This window comes from Rhineura floridana, chromosome 5, assembly GCF_030035675.1.
Source record: "Rhineura floridana isolate rRhiFlo1 chromosome 5, rRhiFlo1.hap2, whole genome shotgun sequence".
Lineage (NCBI taxonomy): Eukaryota > Metazoa > Chordata > Lepidosauria > Squamata > Rhineuridae > Rhineura > Rhineura floridana.
The window spans coordinates 162,875,103-162,899,411 of NC_084484.1; the positions used below are offsets into that span (position 1 = coordinate 162,875,103).

At 43.1% G+C, this 24,309-nt stretch overlaps 1 protein-coding gene across 1 annotated transcript; it reads right to left on the reverse strand.

The window, feature by feature from the left end:
* Nucleotides 1-3,236: 3,236 nt before the first annotated feature.
* Nucleotides 3,237-10,230, reverse strand: LOC133385994 (uncharacterized). Its single transcript, XM_061629604.1, has 2 exons — nucleotides 7,727-10,230; nucleotides 3,237-4,260 (listed from the first exon to the last, which is right to left on the reverse strand). The coding sequence occupies exons 1-2, from the start codon at nucleotides 8,265-8,267 to the stop codon at nucleotides 4,046-4,048; spliced, it is 756 nt and encodes a 251-aa protein (XP_061485588.1). The 5' UTR covers nucleotides 8,268-10,230; the 3' UTR covers nucleotides 3,237-4,045.
* Between the last annotated feature and the right edge of the window lie 14,079 nt (nucleotides 10,231-24,309).

The following is a 24,309-nucleotide window of genomic DNA, read 5'->3' on the forward strand; positions in this document are numbered from 1 at the left end:
GAAAGTCTTCCTCCCACAGCTCCACCCTCTGCTGAATGGCTTCGTATGGACGAGAAAGCCAAAGCCTGCGTTATCTTAGGACTACAGGACAGCCAGCTGCTCCACGTAAGAAATCAACAAACTGCAAAAAATGTTTGGGAAACCCTCAAGGACATTCATGTTAAGAAAACAGCAGGGAGCAAGATAAGAATTGCTAGAAGGCTGTTTCAACTGCGTCTAGAAAAAGGGGTTTCAATGCATGAACATTTACATACCTTAAGTAGCCTGTTATCGGAGCTGCAGGAGAGGGATGTTATTTACTCTCCCCAGCAACAGGTATACTTACTCTTGTCAACATTAAATGACTCCTGGAATTCGTTGGTCTGCGCATTAGAGACTATCGATGAGACTACTCTTACTCTAGAGTATGTAAAAGGAAAACTTTTTGAAGAATGGGAAAGGAGAGAAGAAGAAAAGCACCAGAAGCAAGCCACCAGCTATCCAGAGCCAAAAGAAGCAAGAAGGAAAGCGCCTGCTGTGAGACTATGCTACACATGCGGCTCAAGTCAACATCTACGTAAAGATTGCACCCGGAAGAAGAACAAACAGCTGAAGGAACTCAACCAAGTGTGTGTAGTAAGAGCAGGAAAGGACTCCAATCAAGCTGAAGAAGAAATGTTATGGGCGATAGACTCTGGAGCAAGCCATTGTATTGCAACATGAAAGACTCTCTTTCAAACGTTAACTCCTGCAAGTGAAAGTGTCACCTTGGCAGATGGGAAAACTATAGAGGTAACAGGGAGGGGCACGTTGTATATGCCATGTCTAAATACTTTGTTAACAAACGTTCTATTCGTGCCTCAGCTTGACTCAAATATATTATCTGTTATAAGGTTAAACAAAATGGGCTATGATGTAAACTTTTCTAAAGGGATTTGTGAGATAAGGAAATGTGGGAATATTGTTGCTAGAGGCGCTATAAGAAATTCCTTGTATGTAATTGCTAAAACCCCAGAGAGAACTGCTAATGTTATAACTAACAAGCCACCCCATAATGGATGCATTCACATGTACCATAAAAGACTGGGGCATGCATGCTACGCAACCTTACAAGCAACACCCAAGCACAGCTTAGACGTAACCTATAAAAGCTGTAACCATTATGTAGACTGTCATGTCTGTAGAGAACATAAATCTGTTGCAGCGCCTGTAGAGAAAACAAGTAATATAAAAGCGTCAAGGGAGTTTGAGTTACTCCACATGGATTTAGCCGGTCCGTTCCGGAAATCAAAAGGTGGAGCCAGGTTTTATTTAATATTGGTTGACGCATATACAAGATATGGTTTTGTATATTTATTGAAAAACAAAGCAGAAGCTGCTGCGCAAATTAAATATTTCGTTAAATGGGTTGAAAACAAGTTTGGTAAAAAGATAGCACAGCTATACTCAGACCGAGGAGGTGAATTCTTATCTCAAGGGCTGCAAAACTTCTTTAAAGAACAAGGGATAAAACATTCCCTAACAGCCCCCTTTTCACCCTCTCAGAACGGCTTGGCGGAACGCTGAAATCGATACCTGCAGGACATGTCACGTGCTATGCTTAAAGACTCTGTATTACCCTCAATGTTCTGGGCAGAAAGCCTAATGTATGCGAACTATGTTCAGAATAGGCTTTATGCAAAGGCAGTAAATTGCAGCCCATATGAAATGTTGTATAAATGTAAGCCAAAGCTAAACCACATTCGAACTTTTGGAACCACCTGTTGGGCTAATATACCTAAAGCGCAAAGGAAGGGTAAATTAGCTGCAAGAGCATTAAAGGGAAACCTTTTAGGTTAAGAATGTGGTTTGTATAGAATATGGGTGCCTGGCAAACAAAGAGTTATTATCAGTAGGAGTGTTTATGCAAATGATAAAGCATGGGAAGAAACAGAGCACTTTGACATGGTATATTTAGAAAGCACGGCTTCACAAGATAGTGCAGTAAAACCTCAAGTGCTCAGTGAAGCAGGAAAAGAAAGCAAACCTGCTGGAATGAAACAGGAATGTGCAGAGGCTGACTCGGCTGATGATGAAGAGCCGACAAGCAGCACAGTAGCTAGAGCAGAACAGAGCAGTGAGGAGCCAGAAAGCTCAGAGCAAGAAAGTGCAGAGGCTGAGTCGGCTGATGATAAAGAGCCGACAAGCAGCACAGTAGCTAGAGCAGAACAGAGCAGTGAAGATTCAGAAAGCTCAGAGCAAGAAACTGGACCACGCCGGTCACAAAGGTCCAATTTCGGACAACCACCAGAAAGATTTACAGTGTCTATTATAACAGAGAGTGAAGAAAAGATAAAACCCAAAAACAAAGCAGACAAGCAGACATTACCAAGTGTAGACAAAAGAAAAAGGCAAGCAGCAACACAGAAAATAGTACCTACCCCTGTAACAAAGGAAACACCAGAGAAAGATGACTGGACAGAACGAGACTATAGGAATTGGTTCATAATGTTGGATGGGGGAAGGGATTGGATTGACCACTTAGAATATGATGAAACCTAATGTACTTGAACCTGAATATATAGATATGTAAACCTATATATTAATGTATGTGAAAATGTACCCCATGTTATAAAAATATATCATGTATTATGTATAGCATAGTAACCACACCCTGCAAAAATATGGATTGTTATGTTTGTGATGCCAAGTGGGGAATGTTGGCTATCATAGAGCCAGCAGTTGCCCTCACAAACAAGGTAAGAAAGGGTTAAGCTACTCTTGGGCAGAGCCAGGGAGATAACGAGACTCAGGTTACCGCTATCAGGCAGCTGTAACCACTAATGAGCCCAAGGCCCTATAAATCCAGCAGGAGGGAATGTGTTGAGTGTGGGGGAAAGTTGGATGGAGTTAACAGTGAGCTACGTATATCGAGACTGTATGCTGTTGGGGACTGATGCTACTGCTGTGTATCCTGTAATCTGTAACCAGTATGCTGTATGCTGAATGCACAAGTAAAGTATTCTTGCACATAGACTGCTGTATATTATTGCTACCTCCCTCTGTGTCTTACACGACTACATTTTTGCCAGCTTCCAACAAAGGGTTATGGGCCCAGAGCTCACACTGTAGTCTGTGCATGCTCAGAGGTGAAAGTGTAAGCAAGTGCAGTGTGCTAGAACGAAGCCAGTAAGATGCTGCTGCCGTGTATCCTGTAATCTGTAACCAGTATGCTGTACGCTGTATGGTGAACGCACAAGTAAAGTATTGCCCCCACACCAAGGAAGACTCGTGACACAAGACTGGAATAATGTTATATTTATTAAATATAACATACTAGATCAAATGCAATACAGCCAATTATCAGATTAAAATACTTCGGGCAGGTGAGGCTATGCCTAACTATGAGGGATTATACCCTCACCTTCTAAAGGCAACAATTCTCCTCAGTCTGTAACTCCAGAGTCAAGGACATGGGTGCATTCCTCCCTCCTTGCTCTTAGAGCCAGTTATGTGGTTCCAACCTCCACACCATGGCCCCGCCGTACAAGCGTTCACCATGATGCGCAAGCCGGTTCCACAAGGACACTACCCAGATCCCCCCCAGACATGAAGCTCTGATGGTTCCCTAAGCAGTCTTTTCGAGAATGCCTTAAACACCTCAATTTATCCCCCGAATACCTCACCTGCCCGAATTCTATGCCACAAGAGTGGATCAGCTAAAGCTTGGTCCACTCAACCCAAAGAATTTAACAAACCCCTTAATCCCAGCATCAAATCCTCTAAAAACAAATCACACCCCTGTTCGGAAAGATGGACCCCATCATCCCGAAACAATTGTGGGACATGGAACCTAATCCTACCATGAGGAATATATGCCCCTCCAAGAGATAAGACCAGACCCCTGACTTTCCTATTCACCCATTTCCTGGATCTGTTGATCCTATTAGGATGAAAAGCACCCCTCCACACCCTCCTAACTAACATATCCGACCAAACCAGTAGGAGGTTGGGAAATGAACTAATAAGCCACGTGAGATCTCGAGTGACCTTGATAAGCAGGTCCATCCCTGGACGCTGCACCAAGTCATTTTCCCCCAAATGAATCAACAATACATGAGGCCGATCTGCCGAAGACATAATCCGGCAAACTGATGGCAACAGCACATCCAATAACCGTAGCTACGGCCGAAAGCTGCAGCTGTGTTCCAGGTATCGACGAAGAGGCACGCCGGTGCGCCCAAAACAAGATAGAGTGGCCACACAGTACGATCCTCACGTGGACTGAAAGGCTCAACAAACCTAATGGAAACAAAAACACAGTGCATTATAGTTAAAACCTGACATAAGACTTAAATGCATCGGAACGCCACCTGCCAATCGCCTGGATATCGCTAACGCTTAAGCCCCCGAGGGCCGCGGCCATGGCCGCACCAATCCGCAATGAATGTAGCCCATAGACTCCAGCATCACGACCACTGGCCAACAAGGCCTGCCGAACAACGGCCCAAAATTGAAATTGAGTCAGGGCTGTACCATCCGCATGTATGAACAGATAACGCTGGCATGCTGGCCGAATAGACAAGAATTTCTGCATTGCAGACACAGGGCATAATTCAGGGACCTGGCAAGTGCGCAAAGACACAATACTGCCATGGCCCTTTTGATCCGTCTTAGAGACTCGTAGGGAAACCCTCACAATATCAGCACCTAGCGTGCAAACGCAAAAGCATAAGGCCCTGTAGGCAACATCGCGCTTAGAGGGGACCAATACTTCACTAGGGCGAAAAGCACCATAGAACATTGTCAGAGTTACTGTGGCGAAAAGGTGCGACTCATACTGAGATGAGCATAAACAACGAAACATTGCCAGGATCTGGAGAAGGACATCGGGTGTGATTGGCCTCCTCCGGTCAGTGGGCCTGGGAGCGGAACGCGACCAACCCTCAAGGACCTTTCTGACCCTAAAATCTACAGAATGATCCGGCAGTCCCTGCGCCTTAGAGATAAAGGCCAGCGCTGAAAGTTGCCCAGCGATAGTAGAAACAGAATTGTTGTGCCCTTTTAAATATATCATAAACTGCAATAAGTGCGAAACAGGAATAGGCCACGCCATAGGCAATTCAGAAATGGTGCGAAAACGCTGGAACTTTGCAAAAGAACGCTCATACACTTTTTGAGTACTGGGAGCAAGGGCGGCTGCAATAGCGGCCCCGACTTCTAATTGCCAAGGTTCCACAGGAATGGTGGGACTGGGACTGGATCCAGTTCCGCTCCAGGTGCAAGCTCCCGAAAGCGCGCCATCTGTAAGCGGGAAAGAGCATCAGCAACGCAATTCTGTAAACCTGGAACATGCTTGGCTATGAATAAAATATTGAAATGCAAGCATTGCAAGACAAAGGCTCGCACCAAGCACATAACACGCGGCAACTTGGAAGTCTGAGCATTGATAACGCTAACTGTGGACAAATTGTCACACCAGAAACGCACTGTATGATTTTGAAATACAAACGGCCAGATATAAACCGCTACTACTATTGGAAAAAATTCCAAAAATGTCAAATCAGAAGTGATCCGGGATGCCTGCCACTTGGCAGGCCATCTTGCAGCGCACCACTGGGATCTAGAAATTACACCAAAGCCAAGGCCTCCCGCAGCATCGGAATGCACCTGTAATTCAGCTTCCAATAATAATTCCTCCTGCCAGAAAGAGAGGCCGTTAAATTCCATCAAAAACTCAAGCCACATTTTTAAATCAGCTCTCATCCCAGAAGTAATTCTGACAAAGTGGAGGCGAGATCAAACACCCTTCATGGCATCACAAAGACGCCTGAGGAATGCACGACCAGGTGAAATAACTTTTGATGCAAATACTAAATGACCCACAATTTCCTGCAACTGAGCCAATGTAATCTTTTTCAATCCTAGCACCACGCAAAGCCGTTGCCGAAGGGCAAGCAACCTTTCTTGTGGCAAACTGGACGACTGAGCCACAGTATCCAACAGGATCCCTAAAAAAATTAGAGAAGTAGTAGGACCCTCAGACTTTTCTGGAGCTAAAGGAACCCCCAGTTCTTTAGTTAAAGCTGCAAAGGATTGCATCAGATGGAGGCAATGTGAAGACCCAGCTGGCCCAATAAACAAAAAATCGTCCAGATAATGAGCAGAGAAGGATGAAGAGGCTTTCCTCCTCAATGCCCATTCAAGAAATGTGCTGAATGCTTCAAAAGCAGCACACGACATGGAACAACCCATTGGCATAGCCCTATCTACATAAAACTGACCCCGAAATTTAAAACCAAGCCAATCCACATCCTCAGGGTGAACAGGTAGGAGGCGAAAAGCGGATTTTATGTCGCACTTAGCCATTAAAGTGCCCCTACCGGCTTTGCGAACTACTCTCACTGCCTCATCAAAAGACGTATATCTAACTGATGTGTATGACTGAGAAATCCCATCATTAACAGAGGTGCCTTTTGGGAATGACAAATTATGGATTAAACGATATTCCCCAGGCTGCTTCTTGGGAATAATACCTATAGGAGATATCCTCAAATTTTTTAAGGGTGGAACAGAGAAAGGGCCAGATATCCGGTCAGCAATTATTTCCTTATTAATTTTTGCTAACACCACCGAAGCCATGTTGCTGAGAGAGGGCTGATTTGATGAGGAAGTAGCTATCCTAGGACCCTCAAATGGAATACGGAAGCCTTCCTTGAAACCATGAAGCAAAAAACTAGCAGCTTGCCTATTGGGGTAAAACCACAACCACCCTTCCAAAGGAATTAACTTAATCGGGCTACTGGCCTTGCGACATACCGCCGCTGTTGCCAGGCCCTCATTTGGGCTGTTGCTGTTCCCCTGTACCCTGTCGAGCTGTACGCGCTCACTGGCATGATGAGCTGGGGTGGTTGCCACCACATGAACCACAGACGTGTCTGAACTTACATGGCCGTCTGAGGCAACGGCCTGTACTATTAAATGTCCAGCAGACATGCTGGGATTGAACCCACCGCCTGCCTTGGCCTGAGCCGAAGGCGGAAGTTTGTGCACGTGCTAATATATGTCCACTATCAGCTCTGTCTCCTAAAGTGGGCCTGGCGGGAGTCATAGAGCGGAGCCACAGGCCCGTGTGCTCGATATCCCAACGAAGGGTGGGGTCCAACGCCGCTCTCTGTCTAAAATTTCCATCATAACGCAACCAAGCGCTCTCAGAACTCACGGAAGGCCCGATGAACAATGTCCTGATATTTAATCATGGACAAAGCCCTCGATGGGTAAGCTTGAGTCATAACGCCCATATAGATAGTATAGGCGCTCAACCAATTAGGCCACAATCGATCGACCTTCCTTTTCATGGCCGCCTCACGCTCCTTAAGTTCCTGACCTTCCTTGGGCTTTATCTCATTTTCACGAAACAAAAGAGTGAACAGGTCAATATATTCCCCACGCCAATTTTTTTCTTTAGTAGCTAACAGTAAATGGTCGCCCAGTGGAAGGGAAATATCGCCATGTGGATAAACTCCCTGAGGGAGAGGCAAATACGCAGGAGATTGTGCGGAAGAAGCCACCGGCAGCTGCCACGGAGTCACGGCCGCCGTCGGCCAAGGTAACTGGGGTTGCTGCGAAACCAACACACCACCCATAAACACTAACGGGTGAGTAGTATTGCTAGGGAACTGAGAACCTGCCATTGGAGTGTCACGAGGAGGAGCAATAGAATCCTGAACCTGTGTGTGAAGAGCTTGTGACTGTGCAATTTGCTCACCTGCATAAGCAGCCGGAGAGGCAACCACTGGGGGTGCGACAAACCCCGAAGCTCCCACAGGCAGAGCCGTGGCCGCCGGTGGCGAAAACGGCAGTGGCGCTTGAAGAGGCCCAACAGCAGGTATGACTGGAACCGCAGGAGAAGAGATGGTATCTGGAACCGCAGGCAAAGCAGCTGGCGACCCAGCTGCTAAGGGCTCTTCAATGGGTACTGCAGCTTCAAGAACACCAATCCTGGAAACCAAATCAGCAAGAATATGATTTTTAGGCACTTTAGAAGCCAACCGTGCAGATTTCTTACCTGCTGGAGCGGTACTTGTACCCGTATCAGCGTCCAGCGGCTGCCTGCGTTCCTTTTCCAGCGCCTCAACTCTAGCTACCAACGCACGGATGGTCCCCAAATCCTCCTCATCATCATAAGACATGTCCTGCTGAATTGGCGGGCGCTTTGTAGTCTGCTTCACAACACGCACCCCTTTTTTCTGCTGAGCTTTCTTGGGTGGCATATTTGTAAAGACCAAATAACAACAATTATACAACATACCAAATGCAAGTGTGACCTAATTATGAATTTACCAACTCTTTTTTTTAAAACAGTGCACGTACAGTGCAATATAACTACAATCCACCAATTAACTTAACCTATTATTATTATTACACGTATTAATTATTATTTATTTATTTTTATTTCCAGGTAAGTATTATAATCTGGAATTAAGGGGGGTGGAGGATTTAAGGGAAAGGGAAGTGGGGGGTGTTTGATAAAGGGTATTTATTAAACTCAATAAAATGAACAAACAACAACTTTTAAATGAGTTTTAACTAACAATATACCTTAAGAATAAATTACCTAAGCTATAATTATGAATTTATGCAATATTATGCTATAAATATGTTAGGAATAAATTTATTCTCGACCCCAAAATATTGCCTAGGGTTGTCAAGAGTGGTTTAAAAGAACCTACATTTCTGTTGAACCAATGTTGCACTGAATTCTGGGACCCAGAGAGGGGGAGAAATACAACTCAAAGTTCAGTTTCTTCCCATGAGAAATAACACCCATAGGCGCCTCTCTGGCTGGAATAATAATATCTTGGAAAGATAAAATGTATCCCAGTTGATTGTTGATAGTTTCTCTTGTCTTGCTTCATTTTTTCATACACACCCTGACATTGTAGCTAAATAGCATAACAGAACAAGTGTTCCTAAACACTTTGCTAGAATGAATCCATAGTTTTACGTCATACTACTGACACAAGCACACTAAAGCCTCATGTTTACCTTTTCACCAAATGTCAATCTAACCCTCTTACTCGCATTTCCTCAGTTCTTATCTCATATTAAGCTGCTCAGATTGACATGTGTATGAATTATTTATCAAACTCTCGCTTTTTAGAATTATGAGAAATGTAACAAAGGATAAGAAAACGCGCTTGTTTTATTCGGTAATATTGTATTTTTATTCTATGATTTTAGTAAACATTGCATCTTGTTTTGCTTATGAAACCTATATAAATGAAGCTTTGGGCTAATAAAGTTTGTTCTCTCTCCTGACAGACAGTGGTCTGTAAGGTTAGAGACCCTTTCTTGATCAAGCAAGTAATTGTCTGTGTGTCTGCTTTACTTTTGATATCTGGCTGAACCACTAAAACAGGTAAATTAAATAGCAAAAGCTTGCACCCCTATCCAGGGATGAGGGGTGCATTAGCTCGCCCCCTCTAATAACTAGGGGCGCTTAGATTTGGACCCAACAAATATAATTAAGTAACTGCACAAGAAATCCAGAGGATCGACACACCACTTTAAATGCCCAGAAAATGAAAAAGGGGGGGATTAAAGGAAAAGTAAGGGAAGGGAAACAAAAAGGGTGGTGGAAGCTATGAATTAAAGGGTATTAATATACCAAAACTGCCTTCAAATTATCACTGAATATAATACAATAGCAAATAAATAAAAAAATATATATATAAACAATCAAAATATATATTTATCTAAGAACCAAAGATCACTGAAACTAACTAACAAAGCACCCAAACACAAGCAACTTTAACAATTTAAAGACAAACCGGAAGAAAAGGGGGGGGCAGAACAAATGGAATCAAAATTTATATATATAACCAAGGGAATATAACAACCAGGAACGTCACCACCCACAAACACCATAAGTAAAAAACAAGCTGGGCTTTTCACGAGCAACAAACGCTGTAAAGTGCAGGCAATACAAGGGAAAACGGCCGGCGAGCCGGGGAGAAGCCGGCGGGCGCGTGGGCGGAGGCCTGCAGCCCAGCTGATCGTCAGGGCTCAAAACAACAACAGAGAATGATAAAGAGCAACGGGAAAGGGAGGAAAGAGCAGAGAAGGGTAAACGAGGTATTTTAGCAAGGAAACTATCACCAACGGAACGCTGAAAGAGCCCCTGCAAGCGCGAACCAGCAGTAAGTGCCGCAAGGCAAAAAGGCAAGCGCGTGAGGGAAGGAGCAGCTTTATATCCACTGCTCCACACCCCTCCAGATTGGATGAGCGATCTCACGTGGCGGCACGCCTTAACTTCGAGAACCTTCCCGCGTCTTCCCTAATTGGGGTGAAGGCAAAATACGCCCCTTTACAGGAACGCTATTCTTGCACATAGACTGCTGTATATTATTGCTACCTCCCTCTGTGTCTTACATGACTACATTTTCGCCAGCTTCCAACAATACCTAGGGCAGATCCACACCATTCATTCAACATACATTTGAAGTACATGAATCACACCACTGAATCATGGGAACTGTAGTTTATTAAGGGTGGTAGGAATTATAACTTTGCTTCCTAGGATTCTTTAGAGGAAGTTATGCGCTTCAAAAGCGAGTTGGATGTCCTTTAAACATATTGTATGAATCTACTTAATAAACTTTGCCCGCATGTAAATCGTTTTAATTATTTTTTTAAAATGGAAATGAGCTATGAGGAAATAATCATGTACAACCATAGTGTGAAATCAGATACTTATAGGGACATCGTATGAAGAAATATTTATATAAGTATGACTGTCAAAGATGTTTATTATTTACACAACCTGTAAAGATATTTATAGTGTAATCCTATGTTTGTTTACTCAGAAGCCAGTCTCAATGTATTCAGTGAGGCTTACTGAAACAAAGAAGCGTGCTCAGTGCTGCAACCTCAAGTAATAAGGAACTTCACTCACCCAACCCAAAATTCCAAATCATGCCTCTTTAAGCTGTTTTGCAACTGTTTATACTTGTTTTTATGGTTATTGGATTTTAAAAGGATTTATTTCTTATTGTGGGCTGCCTTGGTTTACAGCTGGCAACCCTATCTCACAGGGTTGTTGGAAAGACTCCATATACATACACACACTGGAGCTGTAAAAATGCATGCACCCCATATAATATTGTCAAAACCAGTTGGTCGTTGCAGAACATTTTTTAAAAATAAAATCAGTATTAGTTTCCTACATAGGGTTACCAGGTTCATGGCCTGAGACTGATCCTGTATTTTTAGGAGAAGAGAAAGTCAGCCAAGTGCAGGTGTTCTTGCAACTCTGTAATGGGAAAAACCACAAGGTGGGATTCTCCCTTCCCCCTGCACAAGTTTTAAAGATATAGAAGACCTCTTGGAGACTGGGCCTGGCAACCAAAAGTCTTCTGTATCTTTAAAAGTTGGGAGGGCAGCTGATGTTTTGGTGTATATCTCTTGAACCAGACCACCTTGAAACTTAATTTTTATTAAATGAAAGCTAAGAGTCCAGAGATTAAGGTGACTCATCCAGAGACCCGGACAACACGCCAAAAATCTGAAGTCTGTGGGCAAAACCCTACCCCTAAGTAGGCTAGGTGCTTGAGAAAAGCAAAGATGCATCTTTGATTTAGTTGATAAATGTTAAACTTTGCAATCAGATGTGTGTGTGTGTACTGCCTTCAAGTCGATTCTGACTTATGGAGACCCTATGAATAGGGTTTTCATGAGGCTGAGAGGCAGTGACTGGCCCAAGGTCACCCAGTGAGCTTCATGGCTATGTGGGGATTCGAATTCTGGTCTCCCGGGTCGTAGTCCAAACTTTAACCACTACACCACACTGCCTCTCAGATAATCCGTTCTAAAACAAAATCTTTAGTGGTTAAACATTCCAACATTGCATTTTGTGAATGACAACAACTAAAAGGTGTGGACTCTGCTGGGTTCTCATCAGACTCACCTCAAAATTAAGTAATTTGTCCCCACCCACCCCTGCCCAGCAAACTGAAAAGCAAATCAGGTCATTTTCTGAACCAATCAGTGATTCTTAGGAAAGTAATAGCACCCTCTCTGCCATCCTCCCATCAAAATTCTATCCCCACTATGCCTTTTCCTTATCTTTACAGCAGTGGGGAAGGCCACAGCTTATTGCTAGAGTGTCTGCTTCGCATGCACGTTCAATCCTTGGCATCTTCAAGTAGGGCTGCGAATGTCCCATGTCTAAAACCCTGGAAAACTGCTGCCAGTCAGTGTGGACAGTTCTGAGCTAGGTTGACAAATGGTCTGATTCAGTATACAGCAGCTTCCTAAATTTTTCTACAGTGGTGGAGAGGGAGAAGGAGGAAATTGCAGTAGCCACTGCAGTAGCCCTAGGGAGAAATCCAAAAAGTCGCCACTCTTTCCATCCCGACACACTATGGAATGTATTATGATGTCATAGGAGAAGTAAGAAGCCCTTCTTCCCAATCTCTGCTGTGAAAAAAAGTGGGAATATGGGAAGGGTGTTTCAGGGATGGTAGGCTGAGCTTTTGGGGGAAGGAGACAACTAGTGATGGAGGGAAGTTAGAAATCCTTCCCTGGCCCAGATATTGATACAAGCCAGAGAAGAATTGGAGGATGGATTTTTAAAGGTCACCTTTCCTTTGAGCTGGCTTGTTAAGGACCCAAGAAGTTTGTTCCCAAGCCAGGCTTGGACCAACTTTCCAACTAGTGTTTTCTGGAAGCATGGCCCAACCTAGACTCAGTGATGTTGCAAGCTGGCAGAAAAACCAAGTGTAACTTCTGCAGCTCAGCAAGACATGGCACAGTTGAAGTTGAGAAACTTCAGCGGAAGCATAAATAATGAATCAGCACTGAGATTTAGGGGAATCCTTGAATAACCCTTTAAGTAGTGCTTCCTTCGGCCCCGCTTCTTTCATTTTTACTGCATTAGAGGAGGTGAGAAAATGTTTTGTTTCCATAGAGAATTTCCGTGCCCATGATTTGCTATTCACTCACTAGCGTGGACCCAGAATAAGAGGGTTATGCATAATAATATCTGAACAATTTATTCATCAAATTGCACATTATTTACCCCATAAATAATGTAATGATTTTCTTTCCACCTTATATATCCTCCCCTGACACACAACACACACTCTGCACAGCATGAAGGTGTGGGGTGGGGGGAGCAGAAAATTCCATGGACATCTTTAATAATCCTAAAGAATGCAAATCATATCACGTTCTATGAGCAGAGAAGCTAAGGCTGGGAGCACTCTAGTCGCCTACAGCAAAGCACTTCCATTGGCCACACCAGGAGGGGGAACGGGTTGATCTGCCAATCAGTTGCAAAATTTCTCTGAAGTGAATTAAAAACAACAACATAAAAGCTGCTCCCACTGGGTTTTACAGTAAAAAGGGGCCGGGTTCGTTGTGTGCTCCAGTTTTCATAACAGAGAGATGGAAATTTATTGGAACCAGCAGAGTAATGAGTATGTTTCTACCCTAATTACAACGAAAATGATTTTCCTCCCAAACTCTTCCTCTGGCTGTCCTAGGGTGGATGCAGATGAACAGCTAAGGTAGTGAAGCTAACCAAGAGTTGACTGGTCATGTGAACGCTCTCTTGACGTATCAGAGCCACAGGTTAAGAGCATAACAATGGAGTTGCTGGATCATTTAGTTCAGCCTTCCCAAACCTGGAGCAGTCCAGATATTTAGCAATACATCAGGTGCTTTACATTTTGCACCAACTCCTCCGCTTGCTGGGTTTTAAGCTGTAGCAGCTATGCTTCTTGCTGATTTTAGCTGGGATTTTTCTTGTATTGTGTTTTCTTTTGCTGTGGCTCTAGAGTTTTATTGTGAATGGTATTTTATTATTCATGTAGCCCAGAGATGGAGAGCCAGGCCAGGGGAGCCTCAGGCCTCCAGTCCCCTAGGCTTCTCAATCCGGCCCTGGGGACTCACTCTGATCCACGCCTCCTCCCTACCTACATCTCCTCTCCTCAGGCCACACTCTTCACTGGCCCTTCTTAGTATGCTCCTTGAGTGTTTTTGTCTATGTGGAATGTTTCCTTGAACACTGATAATGCCTCTTGGTTGTGTGGATAGAGAGGTTGTGTGAGTGTATATAGACACTAGTCTGCTGCACAAAGGTAAGCTTTACATTTGTTGCTCCACTCCTTTTTTATCCTGGCTCCGCCCACCACTGGCATGTGGCCCTCAGCAGGTTGCTCAGAAGGGAATGTGGCCCTCAGGATGAGAAAGGCTCCTCATCCCTTATGTAAAATGCCCAGGGAACTTGGTTGGATGGGCAGTATTTTATAACTGTAACAAATACAGATAATTAGGCATCTACAATGAGTTTCCACCAGGCCGTGAAGACCTGGCTCTTCAGGCAGGCCTTTGGGGTGGGCTAGATTTTAACATAATTGCTTTCAGATTTTAATATTATTGTATTGATGTGTCATTTTATGCTATTTTGCTTATTTTGTACGTCGCCCAGAGTGACTGGTTAGCCAGCCAGATGGGCGACTAAGAAATCCAATAAATAATAAATAATAATAATGGCAGCTGTAATGGCGGCTGCTTCCACCCACCCCGTCCCCCACAGAAGACACTACCGACGCGGTGACATGAAAATGGGTCGGGAGAGACCGGAGGATGATGGAGTTTTGACCCTTACCTCAGCTGAGTGGCAGCTGCCTCCTGTTTGTCACGGAGGCCGCTGAGGTAGTTTTGTCCCATGAGGGAAGCTGGCTGAGGGGTGTCTGAAGGCCGACCTGGCTTCGGCTGCTGCAGCCGTGGCTTCACTTTCTAGGAGGCTTTTTCCCCATGGAGAGGGGGGATGCAAGGGAGACCAACCGACAGGTACGCCGTTCCAACACATGAGGGGAGATAGTGACAGCAGTGCTGGTTCTCGACCTGCCCCCCACACTCGTCTTCGTCGCCTATTGCCCAGCGCCACCAAGGAGTTTCTCTGCTTCGGTGGAGCCGTGAGCAGGACTTCCCCAGAGACGCACCGGCGGCCACTCGATGCCACTTGACGCCACTGCTTGAGATCGGGCAGCCGGGAAGAGCTAGGGTGGTGGCTGATGGAGACTGGCGAAGACTAAAGGGACTTTCTGTTGTTAGAAAGAATGAGACTGCGTATAACATCATGGTTGGGGTGCTCTAGTAGCTAAGTTGAAACTGCTTTAATTTTCTTTTACTCTTGCAATATTGATTTGACGTGTAATGCAGTCTCCTAAGTTATGTTATACTTCTAGTGTGGACATAGTTTTTGTGTTGTAATATTTGCTATTTGTTATTTTTTCTATTATGGTTGTATTATTTTGCTTGAAATTGTAATTGTTTGCTTTCGTTGCAAGCTATTTCAGTTATTGTGTTCTTGCTTCCTTTCTGTAAGTCGCTTTGAGTTCTATTGTTGAAAAAAAGCAACTAGTAAATACTAGTAATAAATAATAAATAATAATAAATACAAATAATGTTTTGGACTGCAGTTCCCATTATCCCCTTGCTGGCTGGGACTGATGGGAGTTCTAATCCAAAACATCTAGAGAGTATCAAGTTGGCAAAGTGTGATCTAGCCTAACAGTTTTTCCTGCTGTGGTGAGTCAGATATCTCTGGAAACAGGGCGTCCTCCTCCCCTCAGTATCTGGAAACCAGAGCTGTACCCTTTACCCTGGCCTTTGAAACCTGAGGTGTATATTTTTAGGACACACCCTATTTTGTGGTTTTAGGTTATTTTTAATTGATTTTCATACTGTATTTCATCATAGTTGTAACCCGCCTGGACCTTTGGGGGAGGGGTGGGTAATAAACAATAATAATTAGTGCTTTCTAAGTAAAGAATGAGGTGCGTTGATAAAAGTGTTCTGGGTGCCCGCACCCAATGGTTGCAACAGGCAGCCAAAACAGAGGTGCTGGTACATCATACGGGTGAGTACTACTACAAAAAAAGTAGTAGTAGTTGTTATAACAACAACAATAATACCTCTTTTGAACATGGCTATTCATTCAATTATCATGCCTATTGCCTAATCACTACTGTATCAATAGACCAATCATGTGTGAACTGTCTAATTGTTCTCTCTATTTTCCAACTCCACAGCCTAAGTATCAACGCATATGAAGCCAAACAGCACCATTCACGCAAAAGAAGGAAGATGTTGTCATGTTTAGGGGAACCTAGAGGTTCACAGAAATGCAAAAAATTGGAAAGCAAATTCCCTCAAAAAGGGCAAATTCACCAAACAGTTACAGTACAATTGCTTGAATGCAAAACTGTTCTGTAACCATTTCTTTGCATTCCAAATGATGTATTATCTAAGATAGTGCTCCCTTGGCCTTCCAATAATAATGCTCAAGGCAACAAGCAAGCAAGGACATTGCTGAGCAAGAAGACAGGACAGGGATAGCTAATGTGGTACCTTCCAGTTGTTGTTGAACCCCTTCAACTTTAGCCAGCCTTTGCATTGTGACTGAAGGGCTTGTCAAGAAAATGATTCTTTGCTTAGGCCTCTTGCTGAGAAAATGGTTTCCCTATTCAGGCCCCTGGGTAAAACGTGGTTTTTGGAGATAAGTCATTTCTTAGTCATTGGAAATGATCTCATGATGGAGACACCTGTGTTATCTAGTTCCACTATGCTCCAAGGTTACTCAGGAGGCCTGTTAATTGGGAAAGCTGGTTCAGCTGTGGGAACATAGCCCAGCAAAGTGCTCGGAAGTTCCAGCCTAGAAGCCTTCTGATCGGGTAATAAGATTCATTCCAGCTTTTTTACTATAAAGCTAGGGGTCATTCACGTGGGAGGTGAACTTCACAATAAAGATACAGCTTTTGCCGTTGTAATAGATTTGCAAAGTTCACACTCCCTACCTTCAGATCTGCTGTTTTCCTTTCACACAAGCAGGTGTTCCTCTGGAAAGGTTTAGTATTGCTGTTTCCTTGTAGCCCTGCCCCTAATTTTACATGCTTACTCCCTCCAGAGTACCAATATTGCTAATGGAGAAGGGGAGGTGTGTTATTTGTCAGTTTCATTGTTTCTTGTCAATTGTATGACTCTCCTGATGAAGTCAAGAGAGCTGGGAGTGCAATTGACAGGAAACTGTATGAAACTGAATAGAGGGGGGAGTGAGTGAAAGGCAGCTTTTGCCAGCGACGGAGAGAGGGGGAGCTGCTGATGGGGCATAAGAGAGCCCGCCCACTAAAAAAAACATTGAGGCAAACGCCTACACGGAGGAGTGCAGTGAACCTGAGATGGTTTTTCCTTTCCTTTTCGCATTAAAATTGGATTGGTTTGATATGGGAAAACTGTGTGATAGCTGCTGATTGCCTGCAATGTCATGTGAACCATGAATATTAAACAGAGATGCAAGTAGCACCAATCTCACAGTACGTCGCCATGTGAACCAGCCCCTAGTCTCATTCTTTGTTCTGGTGTCCCACACCTTTGCCTGTTACCGGGGCATCAACTATGTGTGCTGTGCATTTTGTGCCTATGGGGTCAAATACTTTTTTTGATATGTATGTAGAGTTAGGACGAGTTAGCTTTATTGTTTTACTCTGGTTTTTATTCCCAACTGAATTTCTTAACTATATTTCTTAATGGTTTTGGTTCTCCTATTATGCTGCTATTTTTATTAAATCTACCTCAATTGTTGTTGTTATGTGCTTTCAATTCGATTACGACTTATGGTGACCCTATGAATCAGTGACCTCCAATAGCATCTGTCATGAACCACCCTGTTCAGATCTTGTAAGTTCAGGTCTGTGGCTTCCTTTATGGAATCAATCAATCTCTTGTTTGGCCTTCCTCTTTTTCTACTCCCTTCTGTTTTCCTCAACATTATTGTCTTTTCTAGTGAATCATTTATACCTTAATTATACCTTGTGTTTTTATTTGGGTGAAGGATTGGTACTAATTCCAGTGTCTACCATCTTGGTTACTGCTACTGAGTAATTATGTCAGCTTAACGGTACAGGAGCAGAGACTCTGGTTCTTAGCTCTTGCTTCTAGGAATCTTAAGGATGTCTGATAAAGCCTGGGTGTCTCTTGGCCCAGTCTGATTGGACAGAAGGAGTGATATCAATGTTTTACTTTGCAGGATTGGTTTTAAACCCTGATCAATTGGCAACTGCTGAAACAACAAGAATTGGTTCCTGAGTTTGGGGGGCTGGTCCTTGGCAGGTCTAAACTGTGAAAAACTGAGAAGCCCCACATTTCAATCTGATACATCAGTGCAACAAAGCTTTAGTTTGTTTAAACTCCTTAGGCTATTTGGACACATAATGAGAACACATGATTCACTAGAAAAGACAATAATGCTGGGAACAACAGAAGGGAGTAGAAAATGAGGAAGACCAAACAAGAGATGGATTGATTCCATAAAGGAAGCTGCAGACCTGAACTTACAAGATCTGAACAGGGTGGTTTATAACAGATGCTATTGGAGGTTGCTGATTCATAGGGTCGCCATAAGTCGTAAGTTTATAATTTTTTAAAAATGTATAAAATGCAATACAATTGCCACATTTTAAGAACATTAAAATGAAATCTAAATTTCTTTAAAACATGGTAGTATAAGATAGGTTTTAGCATCCTTCCAAAGAGACTGAGAGAGAGCCTGCTTGGTGGGCTTCTCTAGGACGGAATTTCAAAATCAGTTGTTATATCACAATGAGCGGCCTTTAAGCTTTCATTCATTTCTCTGACTGCCTACTCCATGTTTCAAAGGAATTCTTTGGCAAGGGAGATATCAACCTGGTCCCATCCACTGGCCAGAGAAGGAGATTGTTTGCTCCTGTTTGCAAGAAAGAAGTGGTATTCAGTGCTAGTGCTACTCAGAGTAGACCCACTGAAGTTAATAGCCATGACTAACTGAGGTTGATTAATTTGAGTGGGTCTACTCTGAGTGGGACTTAGTTGACTATAACCCACTCTGCTCCAACAACCAGTTGCCCTCGCACTGCAGACGCAAAAGGAAGGGTGGCATATAAATCAAATAATAAACAAATAATCCGATGGAACAGCCACTCCAGTGAACATAAGAACAGCCCTCTAGGATCAGATCAAAGCTCCATCTAGTTTAGTATCCTGTTCTAACAGCAGCCAGCTAGATAGCCATGGGAAGTCCAAGGGCAACAGCGCTCTCCCCACTTATGATTCCCAGTAGCTGGTATTCAGAAGCATCCTGCCTCTGACCATGGAGGTAGAACAGAGCCATTGTGGCTAGTAGCCACTGATAGCTTTATCCTCCATGTAAGTGTCTAATCCCCTTTTAAAGCCATCCACATTTGTGGCCATCACCACCTCTTGTGGGACCCGTCTCTTTTGTTGAATTGATATGGTTTGGTTCTATTTCAACCAGTTTTATGTATTTTATAATTGTAATGATTTTAACTGTTTTTATCATTGTGTTTTCTGTTGCTGTAGCCCGAATTGGGATCTTTATGGCAAAGGATGGCTAATTTTTTTTAATAAAGAAATAATTAATAAACAAGGGTCGGACATGAGTTTTCCTTTCCCATCAATGCCTCTTCAGCATTTTGCAGCCTCCTGGCTAGTTGTGCTTCCTCATCTGAAAAAGCCCCATGGGAAGAGTTCTCTTGATTTCTTTCCCCTGGACTTTTAATGAAGTGTGGGAAGCCGGAGATGCTGCAGAGTGCAGACTACTAATGAGATGCTTTTGACAGTACAGGAAGCACATAAAAACCATGCATCCCAGCCATGAGAACTTCACCAAAACTTTCTATCCCATTTGATAATTTTCTTTTCTCATTAATTGATGGATAATGGCTGAGCACAACTTACAGGGTAAACTTTCAGCACAGCACTAATTGTAACCAAGGGATGATTTAAAAAATGATCACAAGGTGCATTCTACATCTTTCTCTCTTTTTCTTTTTGGAAACCATTTCTAAAAAGGAAACAGCTCGAGACATTCTCCTGTCTGCCGTGAATCGTCCAACATTCAGCTTCATTGGATGGCCCCTAATTTTAGTATTATGAGAGGAGGAGAAATGCTTCTCTCTATCCACTTTCCCTGCATCATGCATAAGTTTACATAACTCTATCATGTCCCTTCTTACTCAGCTTTTCTCTAAACTGAAAAACAACAGCATCTGGAGGGCCACCGTTGCCTTACCCCTGGTCTAGGCGGAGATAGCTCATAGAGCATAAGAAGGTGCCTTATACTGCTCACCTCCAGACATTTTTTTTATTGCACATTCATGATGATCGGTGTTCATGATGTTATTGGAGTGTCACACATGATCCCGCTTTCACAATACTGTTTGCGCCTACAAAGTTTTGGGGTGGCCACACTGCTTCATTTCCAATCTCATAACTTTCTGCTGCTATCCTGTTAACGTTTTGTTAACACCAATGTTCTGGTTTACTTTTGCTCCGCTTTTGTTGAGCTATAGCCTCTCTGGACGGCAATAATGTGGTAGCATTAGGGACGCATTGCAGAACGAGCTAAAGCAGAATAAAGCTACCACTAATGCACTGTTATTGTGTTAGGGACAGGTTGCAGAATACACCCACAACAGAACACCAGTGTGTAGGAGTCCACTCTCAGATCATTAGCAACAACTCTCCAGGGTTTTCCTTCCTGGAGATGCCAGGGATTGAACCTTGCATGTTCTGCATGAAAACCAGATGCTCTACCACTGAGCTCCAGCCCTTCCAAAAGCTCAGGATTCTGTAATATGTGAAAATGAACCATGGCAGCATATAAGCTTCCTATTGTGTTCTATGTGTAATGTAATTATGTAAAGTGGATGTGGAGAAAATGAATACACTGAGAAGCCTCAGTGAAGATGTAAATTCCATGTGATCTCATTTGTTCAAATCCCTATGCCAAAGCAATCAGCTGAGCTATGGGAAGACCTGCAGGTTCTTCTAACAAATGTGATCAAAAATGTGCAGTTTTGTAGGTAGATGTGCAAAAGGAAGATTTCACAGTTTGGGCTTATAAATATTGGATATTGAAAGTGCCAATTCATAAAACGTTGTATGCATCATTTATGGGAAAGTGACTGCAAGAGAATGAAAAGTGCTTATCTATATAATATACACCCTCTTCGATTCATCAACCTGCCCCCCAGCACCCCCTCCGACAATTCATAGAAGTCTGCTTGCCATTATGTACCCAGAAGCTGAGAACATTGAAAAAGACATGCAAAGTCAGCTTAAAAACATTATCAGGTCAAACGGATTAAATTTACTCATTCACAAATGCAACCATTTTCTAAGGAAACTTTCAGGCTTCTGCTGACAAAAGCCAAAGCCACGTAGTGCATTTGCTTGAGGTGTGCCAGGTAGAATAATGTAAATACCATTTAAGCATGGTCACCATAATGTTCTGAAATCAATGGGAGCTGTGAGTCACTAACTGATGTAATTTAAGCATAAGTCACTTTCACTGGGGAGAGCACTTCTAACATTTGGACAAGATCACATTCCCACCAAAGCTTATAACAGATGCAATCCTAAGCATGTTTATGCTCTTTAGAACATACTCCCAATCCCAAGTAAGTGTGTATAAAACTGCAACCTCATTTACATTGAAAGCAGTCTGGACATGCTTAATCCCTAAATCCATCTTTGGTTATCCTATTAAAGAGAAGGTAATGCTCATAGAATTAGACAAGATTGACACAATGCACCTGGCTTCCAGTTTAACCTGGAAGTAAATTTTTACATGGTCTGGAGGGAATATCAGTGTGCATATTTTCTTCTTCTTTTGCATGTGAAATAAGGACCACATGAACATTCATTCATTCATTCCATTAAAATTCTAGATGTCTCCATTGTTTCCTACTAGTAGCTTGGAAATCACTTCCCCAGCCATGGAACGAAGGAATCTGTGACCCTACAAATGTTGGTCTACAGTTCCCATCGTCCCTGAACACTGGCCAGGCTGATAGGAGCTGAAATGCAACAACATATGGAGCGGCCACAGTTTTCCCATACCTGGGAAAGGATTTCCTCCTTTGTTGTGAAGACTTGGAGGGCAAGACAAATCAGAAGGGAGATACATCATCAATTTATTATGACCAACAGACCAGAAAAAATCCAAAGCAAAGCTTGGAGGCTCAGTATGCTTGAATAGCAAAACATAGAGTCCTCCTGATGTTGTTGGTCTCTAACTCCCAGACAGCATGGCCAATGGTCAGGGAAGATGTGAGTTCGATAACACCTGAAGGGCACAGGTTTGGTTATCACAGTGTAAACAACCAAACACACCTACTTTATTTTATTTATTCACTAAAATGTTTATCCCCACCTTTCCATCCATGTGGGTCTGCAAGGGAATAACGTATCAGTCACAAAAAACCATAAAAATAGAGTTTAAAACATGCACCTTCATTACAAATAAAGGACCAATTAGTGCAAGGCAAGGTGAAAAGCAGCAAACCCAGGAGGAAATCATTGGTAAGACAGAAGACTAAGGAAATAGTCAATTCTCCTAGGCTGAAAGCACACCAAAAGAAAGAGAGGCATATTGACCAGGTTTCCCAATGCGGAAGAGATCAAACTAGATGCATATGTTCCAGCTGTTGCTATTTCCCATGAATTCTTCCTAGAACATCACTCCCCCTATTTTTCCCCCTGTTTCTGCCTTTGGGGTCCACCCTTTTATGAGTTGCTAGAGTTGTCACTCTTCAGCAGCCTCCCCACGATCCCTAGAAGTCTCTTCTGAGAATGGATTGGATTAGTGCTGAGCCACATACTGTGGTGCTTCTTTTTCTCATGAAGATCTTTGGTCCTCATGAAAGATGTGTTATTTTCTCTGTCTCTTGTCATAAAGTAAGAATCATCATCGTCCTTTTTATTTGTATGCCACCTTTCCACACACAAAAATGTGCGCAAAGCGGCTTACAACAAAGTAAACAGCAATTGCAAAACCAATGTCATAATAACAAAAATAATCAATGAGCAGTAAAAAAACCCAGTAACATAACAGCAAATATCACAGCAAATGCAGCAGCATTACATCTGTTAGCAGGCAACATTACGTTTCTTGGCAATATGGCAAAAATAAAAGGAAATTAGACAGTTTCAGTTTTGCTCCTAGAAACACCCATCCCATGACGTTAAATAAATATGGAAGTAAATAAAAATGGTAGGACCTCACAGTGTGTATGTATTGCATTAACCTTTACCTGCATTAACAAGGTGACTGGTGAGTCTTTCTTAATCCTCAGAGGATTTAGGAAAGCCCTGTGCATGCTTTCAGTGGTGTGAGACTCTTTGCAGCTCTCACTGGGTCTTCACAATTTATTTATTTTTATTGAGAAATTCTGCCCACCACCTGCCCCTTTTCTAAGTGATCTTTGCTTTTCCTCAGCATCCCATCAGATGGTTAAAAAAACCACAACCCCACATTGCTATGTGAAGGTTTGGCACATTACTATGTTGGATCCATTTTGTCTCTAGCAGCCTTGAAAGGGAAAATGCATGAACATAGGAGTTAAGGTGTTGTGCAATGTGTATTATCATCAAAATATTGTAATGGTATTGTGGGGAGGGGAATGGTTGGTCTGAATGATTTCTCAAGAATCCCTCCCTCTTAGCCCTGTGAGTCTGTGGGTTGGCCAAAACTTGCCCCGGCTCAGCAGCCACCTTTGGGAATAGGAAGATGACAAGCTTGATTCATCTCTTCTCCCTCTCTTAAGGAATGTGCTAATTTGATCTCTGTGTGAACAAAGGGCCCATCCATACAGCTGTATAATCTGCAATGTTATAGCTTTGTGTTGTTGTTAATTCATCGCCGTCCATATGATGTTGCAAGCTAGTAAGGATTTTCAAGTTCACAAATCCGCATTAGAAATACTACCGAAAAACCAATATACTTTCCTCAACCGATAATCAATTGCATTAACGTCTGTGTGCTCAGATGCAATGCCACGGACTTTCCTGCAATAGGTGGTCCATGGGCATTCCTCTGTCATATGCCAAGCCCCTTGTCTCCTTCCACAAACCTGCACATGCGTGGGAATAAAAAGGAAAAAGATATAGGTTTCTGCACTCTTCCGAAAAAGCTCGCAAAAAGCAAACAATCATTATGGACCAATCACTGAAAAGGGGTGGACTTAGGGGAGTGGCCAATGGTAAAGCAATTTAGGCAACAACAACAAAAGCCCACACATGTGGATGCTTGATCTGGTTTTTACAATAATCTGACCACAAACAGGACATGTATGGATCTCGAGGCCACCAACCAAATATGGTAAATGCGGATTTGGCAGTTAGGTATGGATGGGCCCAAAGGTATGGGGGTGGGGGAAAGAAAACAGCTAGAGAGTTGCAGCTGGAGACAGCTGAGCATGGAGCTCTGCAAGCATCTTTAGT